This window comes from Mycena indigotica, assembly GCF_014461135.1.
Source record: "Mycena indigotica strain 171206Taipei chromosome Unknown Mind.scaff0009, whole genome shotgun sequence".
NCBI classification, from domain to species: Eukaryota; Fungi; Basidiomycota; class Agaricomycetes; order Agaricales; family Mycenaceae; genus Mycena; species Mycena indigotica.
The window spans coordinates 4,113,534-4,121,926 of NW_023503008.1; the positions used below are offsets into that span (position 1 = coordinate 4,113,534).

At 50.5% G+C, this 8,393-nt stretch overlaps 2 protein-coding genes across 2 annotated transcripts; both read left to right on the forward strand.

The window, feature by feature from the left end:
• Window positions 1-2,493: 2,493 nt before the first annotated feature.
• MIND_01105300 (GH16 domain-containing protein) lies at window positions 2,494-5,044 on the forward strand (the record flags this gene model as incomplete). The annotated part of the gene is made up of 16 exons (XM_037367620.1): window positions 2,494-2,667; window positions 2,715-2,887; window positions 2,939-3,068; window positions 3,124-3,220; window positions 3,275-3,335; window positions 3,386-3,532; window positions 3,581-3,621; window positions 3,671-3,719; window positions 3,763-3,784; window positions 3,832-3,842; window positions 3,891-4,148; window positions 4,201-4,349; window positions 4,397-4,524; window positions 4,604-4,687; window positions 4,736-4,905; window positions 4,951-5,044. The coding sequence occupies 16 exons, from the start codon at window positions 2,494-2,496 to the stop codon at window positions 5,042-5,044; spliced, it is 1,788 nt and encodes a 595-aa protein (XP_037217014.1).
• A 496-nt stretch (window positions 5,045-5,540) lies between these two features.
• On the forward strand, window positions 5,541-6,955 carry MIND_01105400 (uncharacterized protein; the record flags this gene model as incomplete). Its single annotated transcript, XM_037367621.1, has 2 exons — window positions 5,541-5,560; window positions 5,608-6,955. 2 exons carry the CDS (start codon window positions 5,541-5,543, stop codon window positions 6,953-6,955), a joined length of 1,368 nt encoding a protein of 455 aa, XP_037217015.1.
• Between the last annotated feature and the right edge of the window lie 1,438 nt (window positions 6,956-8,393).

Sequence of the window (8,393 nt, forward strand, 5' to 3'; positions counted from 1 at the left end):
CCGGGACATAAGATTTACGAGTGGGAAATGAGAGACTAAGGCTTCTTGCCAAACACCGTTTCTTCAAGAGATGTCCCGTCTTCCAAAACAATCTTCTCTGCGGCGACCATAACCACCAAAATCCGGCAGACCTCGTTAGTCCGATTGTGCCACGCGTGATGCGCGCCACGCTGGACCATTACGTCTCCCGCCTTAACCGTCTTTTCGTCGCCATTATCGAGCGCCAGCACGATCTCTCCTGATAGCACAACAGCGTAGTCGAGGCTGATTGTCCTATGCATCGGGGCACTGCCCCCCGGCATGATGTCGGTTGTGCAGAAGATGGCTCCGCCTGGTGGGCAGCGGGGGGAGGCTCTTAGAGAGCTCGGGAAACCGCGCAGTGTTGGATGCAGGGACGGTGGTGGTCACGTGGAAGCTGGTGAAACGACTGCCCGCGGGACCAAATGGCGCGAACGGCGCGAGCGTGTTGTCGAAGGTAAACACCGATGTCCCGTCAGGCGTATGGCCGGTTGTGACGAGTCTAATGTCAGGGAGTTGGGCGGTGGACATGAGAGAACTGGATTGTTGGGTTGAGCAGGAAGGTGTTCCTTTTATACCCCGTTTCTTGAGCGGGAAAACGGAGAGCAGGGTTGCCTATTCGACATGCGGTAAAACGGAGAGCGCCGAACCTTCCTTGTCTGGTGGGCGGCGCTGCTCTGAGACCAAAATTAGCGGGGAGTTGCAAGAGATCGGCGATGGGGCGGGTTGCTGATAGTTGGAGCTGAGAAGATCTAAATCTTCAGCGTCAAACTGCGATTTTGGTATGAGACGGTGGAAGTGGGTAACAAGGAACGAGCACTTGAAGTTGTAAGGGTGAATTTTCGTTGGTGTGCCTGATGCGGGCCTCCGAGGGCGAGTCCGGCTCGGAGTCCGAGCCGCCGACTGGTCAGCCTTGGGATTGCAACCAAGCCTACATAAGAAAGCACAAAGCCACTCAAATAAATGCTCACCAGTGCTGGCACCTTGTGCATGGCTTGTGTGAGCCCAATGTGAGCCTCTCTTCGTAGCTCTTCGTCTCTTGGTCACAAACCATCATCACAAGTTTCCTCAACGCCATCCAGTTCGACAGAAGAGGGTCTTGCCGATGGATGATTCCAAGCCGATTCAGATGCCAGGATGGGAGTGTTTCTTCACCACTTCAGCACATGGCTGCGCGGTGCAACCGTATGATTTCTTGGCCCGCCTCTTTCTTCCTCATTCACTGGATTCCAGACTTCCCCCTACCCTCGGAAGTCCCATCTTGTCAGGGTGTACCCCATCATTTCGGTGAGTCTGCAGCCTTGCACCCCACACAGTCTCACCGTTGTTCCAGTGGCTGCCAACCCTGAAATTGCCTGAAACCCGCGCGAACTTCAAGCCGCCACCTCCACCAGAAGCTTTGCATTATTCGCGATAATTCTTCGTGCCTCACTCCCAATCGTCTTCCCATCTGAGATAAAGCCCTCCATCCCATTATCCGCGACAGTGATGTTGGTTCGTTCAGCTTGGTTGGTGTTTTGGTTCTGCCATTCTTGCTCTTCTGATCATTTTGTAGGCCGTCGATTACTTTATTGCTTGCAGTCTGGACGGGAACGACTAATGGGCTCTTGAGTGTTATTCTCGGGGTTTGGAGTAAAAGGCCAGCGAGCTTGCCTACTCATTCCCCTTATCACCGCAACGACCTTTTATCCGTCCAAATGTTGTCGAGACTCGACGCTCTCTTTCCCTTGCTGCTATAGGTGGTAAGATGTTCCACAAGGAAAACCTTCGGCTTCCCGTTTTTGTTAGTATTTCCATAAATCGTATCCAGAGTCACTGACTATGTGTAGCGGGTTGGTAGCGGGCGACTCTCCATAAGGCACACCTCTCTGAGCGACGGATGCTTCGATGTTTCTCCAGTTTGCTTCGATGGCGACCGCATCGCGAACTCTGAGCAACCTGCTCGTCCTCTCTAGCGAAGATGTTTAACCCAGATTTTTTTTCTTGTGGTGTTTACGCGGAGCTAGGATACTCGCGCGGATGTCGCCGTTGTAGCATTCCAGGCTCCACGACAGTCGAAGAAAACAACGCCCACGTCTAGCATTCCGAACCAGTCAATTAACAGCTTTTCCATTGATTCTCGTTGGGCCATTCTTCCGATGTCCCATTTGTCTTTCACGGCTTAATTTGACCGAAACGCTGGGGGCTGGTATCGAGCCCACTCGAAGTTTGGCAAGCTACAAGATGTCTATGGGCTTTAAACTGTTTGGCTGCACAATACTCTCTCTGGACGACTTACCGGAGGTCCTCGCATTTTTATACCTCTGCAAGTTGCATTCGAGAGATAGAGGCGAGACAACCTGTCTGACAACAGATACACTGGATGAGGTTACCCTTCTGATGCGGAAGATTCGGCCATACTTCCATTCGACTCCACGCTTGCTAAGCCTCAATAACTCTCCCTTTTGACTCTCCTTCCCTCGAATAATCACCTCAATGGCTGGCCAAGCTAGCCCACAGCAAGGCTACTTTGCGGTCTCAAACTCATCTGCTGCCTCGCTCGCATCGTCGCCAAATGCTACACCGTCTCCATTTCAGTCAACCCCTACAGGCGACCCTGGACATTCCCCAAACCGCCCGTCCTCTCTGACCGCGTCTCTGTCGGGAAAGGTAGTATGCAGCTCATACGCTTTGCCCTAGGCTAACCTCGTCTTCAGTATCATCTTACCGCTGACCCGACCGAATGGGGTGTCGACATATCCCGACCAGAGCCGGACGATACTTTACATGACCCCCGCCGCGACAAGAAGTCGCACAATGTTTTTACTCGACGTGGGATATTGAATGTTGGCTGTATCGCTCTTTTAGCTGCCATTCTTCTCGGCCTCTTGTGCGTCGACACCAAGTTGATCCATAAAAAATCTCACCTCTCTCATTTCAGTCTTGGATACCCCATAGCTTACCACTTAACGCACAACAACTCAACTGCCACGAGCTCAGCGCTTGTTAATTCTTCTGGTCAAGTTGCAAGCATGGGCAACTTTGGTCTCATCGACCTGAACACTCCGAAGGTAGGGTTTGGAACGGGACTTGCGCTCAAACTCAAACTCAAACGCTCGTATCCAGGAATTCTATAAAATCGCCTCATATCATGACCCATCGAAAGAGATGCAGCTCGTTTTCAGCGACGAGTTTGAGGAAGAAGGTCGCACTTTTTACCCAGGTGATTGTAGGCAGACCCATCTTCGTGTGCATGGACTGATAGTATAATACCTAGGAGACGACCCGTATTGGGAGGCCGTCGATATGCACTATTGGTCCACTGGGGACCTTGAATGGTTTTTCTCACGGTCATTACAATGCATGTCATAGCTCACGGCATTCGCAGGTATGATCCCGCAGCTGTTACCACACGCGGAGGCGCGCTCGAAATCAACCTCACACACTTTGACGACATCAGCCTCAACCACAATCTCGAATATCGTAGCGGCATGATGTCTACCTGGAACAAGTTCTGCTTCACTGGCGGGTTAATGTGAGTTGCAAAACAAAATCTGTGACCTGGCAGTTGAAATTGATTCAGTCTTGCCAATGTTATGCTGCCCGGGACAACGAACGTTTTCGGTTGGTACACTTGCTGTTATCTTGGGAAGAAATTCACACGCATCGACAGGGCTCTGGCCGGCGATATGGACCATGGGGAATTTAGGCCGCGCAGGATAGTGAGTCATTTACTAGCTGTTTTTGTGATGCTAACGATAGAAGTGGAGCGACATTAGAGGGTACAGTGAGTGACTTGGCGCGTTCTTGTTTACAATCTGACCTATCTCGCAGTGGCCCTACAGGTCAGCGGAATTGTCGCCCGTTGTATAAAGCGACTCATTCCAGGTTAGCTATGATGCATGCGATGTTGGAACAATGCCAAATCAAACATCAAATGGCGGCCCACCGGCGGCCCTGAACACGGGGAAGGATGGTACTGCGCTGTCTTTTCTGACTGGCCAACGCCTTTCCCGATGTGTCTGCCCAGGCGAGTCTCATCCGGGTCCCGTCCATGAAGATGGGACGTACGTGGGCAGATCAGCGCCAGAAATCGACATGTTTGAAGCACAAATTGGCGGCCCCGATGATGCTCATGTTGGGCAAGTTAGGTCAGCTTCTCTTCCCTGCCCATTCAAGTTCCTCTGATTCAACTTGGATTAGCCAAACTGCCCAATGGGCACCGTTCAACGCAGGATACAATTGGGACAACTCTTCCGCAAACCTTGAGATCCGCGATTTGACCTTGTCGTCGCAGAACACCTACGCTGGGTCGATGTACCAGCAGGCGACATCGGTAGTAACCACCACAAGTATGTTTCGTTGTCGAATATTTCCCCTCCACTGATGTGAGTTGTAGACCAGGATTGTTACCAACTCAAGAAGCAATGTTATGCCGTTCAAGGGTTCGAGTACATTCCTGGATATGATCAAGCAGTATGTCTTCCTTCTATCTTATCTTACGCTTTTCGTACCAACTCTGCCGCAGTATGTTACGTGGGTTTCGGACAACAAGGCATGCTATCTGCTGCCAATTTGATTCCTTAATAACCTTACTTGTGATCAGGTTTCCTGGACCATGAGAGCGGCAGCAGCTGGTGCGGACGCTGCAACGGAGATCTCGGCCCGTCCTATCACACAAGAGCCGCTGGTACGCTCTTTCTTCAGTCCACTTACATCAGTGCTCATCATTGTCAAGTACATCCTTGTCAATCTTGGCTTCTCGCATTCGTTCTCATGGATCGACTTCGACAAACTCATCTTCCCCGCAACGATGCGTGTTGACTGGATCCGTGTCTACCAACCCCAAGACAAGATCAACATCGGTTGCGATCCAGCGGAAAGACCCACTGCTGCATATATCAACACGTCTGTTTATGAATTCTGTAGCAGCCCTTGCTGAATCAGTGTCAGGTACCTGGAGGCGTACACAAACCCCAACCTCACCACGTGGCATGACGACTACAAGCAGCCTGTCCCCAAGAGCAAGCTGAACGGTGGTTGTTGATAGAGGCCTAGAAAATAGACATTCTGTTGCACTTGCGCTTAGAACCACTTTCCTTTTTGCGATCTTGGCGGTTGTTTGTCTCCACGCTCGCAATTTAACACAAGTTTGAGTATATCGAAAGTGCTGCAATTGATCCAGAGTCAAGGAAATGCCGTATGATAGAAGAGAGGCCAAGCTGACTAAGCATCGTTGTCATTGACCAGAGACACAATGTTGAACCACCAAGTACCAAGCGTGCGCCGTCCTTCTACCAAATCCAAGTGACTCGTAGCTACGACATGACAACGACGGTCTCCGGCCCGATATAACCTGAAAATTACATCCATCTGATGGCGACATCTTGACCTCCTCCACTTCTTGCTGACTCGCCTCAGGTTCCCTCAGCATTGTACGCTGACCAAGTTGCAGAGTACTGCGCCCAAGGGGCGAATTAAGTCATATTGAACACTGTAGGGCGGTTATCAGTTGTGAGGTGGCATTTTGAGGTTTTTTCACCATGGCAAGCATTTCCACAGGGTAAGCTTCCTCCCACCCACATAAAATCACGCTTAATGTCCTAAAAGCGCCTTGTCCCAGTGGATGACACTCGCACCCGAAATCTTGAGCGAGATATTTCTTCACTCAATTCCGTTCCCTGAGGAAAAACGATTCGCCCGGCCATCCAATGGACCAACTATCCCTGCTATGTTTTCTTTGGGAATAAGCCATGTTTGTCGACAATGGAGGCAAGCAGCAATCGGGTACTCCAGGCTATGGTCGTTTCTAGATCTAGTCCAGTCCGCAGACCAGTCAGCAGAATCTCGGGCCCTGCAACTCATCGCAACCTACCTCCAACGCTCAGGTCTTTGTCAACTTACAATCGTGCTCACCTACGAGTATTCGACGCGACACGTGCTTCTCGCCCAACTACTACAACAATCGAGTCGCTGGGTCACCATCTATTTTGACGCATACTGTCTACATATGGCATCTCCCACTTCCGTCGGCCCTAGCATCGAGTGGTCGCAAATCAAGTTTCCGCTGCTAAAGAATGTCGTGAAATTTGACTCGGGCCAGCAAGTTGAGTCATTCAACCACGGCGAAAATTATCGGCCTCTGATGGACATATTCCAAACGAGCAACCTGCAGCGGTATTACAACTACTGTTCAAACGACGTGGAGGAGGATGAACTGGTTTACCTGTTGGATTCCGTTGTTCGCCTTCGATACTGCTTCCAAGATGACATCGCCGATGTTTTCACCGATCCAAATATCGGTCCCCAACCGTGGGAGTTTGCCTACGACCGGCTCGAGTATGCCAGTCTCCGCGTAGAATCCGACATCCTGCGAACCCATGGACAAGGCTTCTTGCATCATTTCGACTTTCCCAACCTCCGTGGCCTCAACCTTCGTGTCGTCAATCCCTTCGCAAGGCCGAACCTCTTTGCCCGACTGCCAAATATGAATCTCCCCGGCTATTTCCCAAATCTCCGTGTGCTCAGAATTTGTGGCGATGTCTACATCGACCGTCCAACGCTCCAGAACATGTTCAATGTCCTTGCTCAGCTGACAGACTTAACACTGGACCTTCTGCGGTCGACCGCCATGGTCGACAATGTGGTAGAGCTGCTCACGCCACAAGCTGGTGTTGTGCGTCTTCCACAAATGGAGCATCTCCGAATCTCGATGTACCCGCACCACCACCTTACACTACTCGTCACGATGGTTTCTCTTCGTTTTGGAGGACTGCCAGGCGCGGTATTCGCTCCGCTGCGATCCTTTATGCTTGTTGCCCCTCCCGATCTTCAAGCCGCCTTCAGCGTACTGACACAACTTCGACTCGCCAATGGATGGGATATTGGTGTCAAAGGATTCAAGGAAGTGGACCTATGGGAGGACGCTTTTGGCGGGGAGTTTTGTCTCGACATATAACAAGGTCAGTTTATGCATGCATATATGAACTATATAGGGTAGAACATTAAATAAAAGGTTCAAGAACTACTACCAAGTAATTCGATCACAAAACATGACCTACTGTGGCCACCGACTACTGGTACTTCAAGGCAAGCTAAAACTCAACTTCCAACTCAGAGTTCGCGTCGCACATTATATTACTAGTGAGTATTCAAAGCAAAATTGATTGTCAATTGTTGTTGCCCGGAAAGCGATACAAACTCTGCTCTGGAAAGTAACGTGCATGGGAAAGCTGACATCCCCTTCGCTGGTCCAAAAACACAGCAACGCTCCCTTTTACGCTGTTCCTTGGCAAGACAACGCCAGGCTGACTAACGCTGTCAAGATTACCATGGACATCTGGTCCGATCACGACTACTCTCTGCTCGCGTTCTTCGTCAAATGAGCTGTCTTGCAATGCTGAGGGCATCACTGAAACCATGGCATCTGGTCCAACTACTCTCTGCTCGCGTTCTTCGTCAAATGAGCTGTCTTGCAATGTTGAGGGCTTCAAAACCATGGCATCTGGTCCAACTACTCTCTGCTCGCGTTCTTCGTCAAATGAGCCGTCTTGCAATGCTGAGGGCATCAAAACCATGGCATCTGGTCCAACTACTCTCTGCTCGCATTCTTCGTCAACTCGCAATGCTGAGGGCATCAAAACCATGGCATCTGGTCCAACTACTCTCTGCTCGCATTCTTCGTCAAATGAGCTGTCTCGCAATGCTGAGGGCTTCAAAACCATGGCATCTGCACTTAACACCATGACCTGACCTAGTTAACGACAACTTGAACCTGATCAGAACGCAAGCCCATACGGAAATTTCTTTGCCTCCTTCCTCTATCTGTGTGAGCCTGATCAACCATTCCTTTGCACGCGCACTTTCCGCTTACCATTTGCACTTCTAATGCGCCGACATTCTTCACATCCCCGTTCAAAAAGATTGTTCGCGTCACGATACCACTTCGATTCCAATATGCACCACCACCAACATAGATTTCGTCCCCTTCTTCGAAATGTCTCCGTATGGAAGAAATCCCGACCACCCATGGTCTCTCGTTCATTTTTTGACGGACATGCACCAGAGGGTTTTGGTTATTGTCTTCCACCTTTTCAACTTGGGCCAGTATTCCCCCCTTCATCTCTACGCATTCCCCCGCAGTCGGTTGGCAATCACGAGCGAAGATATGTCGTCGAATCTGTGCGATGGGAACCTCCACAATATCGCCAACGTTTGCTGGTGTCATGAGGAGTCGTACCAAGTCCTTTGCTTGTCCATCGATACTCCTTCCCGCCACAGCGACTCTTATGAGCGCTCGTCTTTCATTTGCATCCACAACGTATCCTCGGCCGAAAATTCCACTTGCTGCGACATGAAAAACAACACGAGTACCGTATGAAAAGGCCATGCCAATG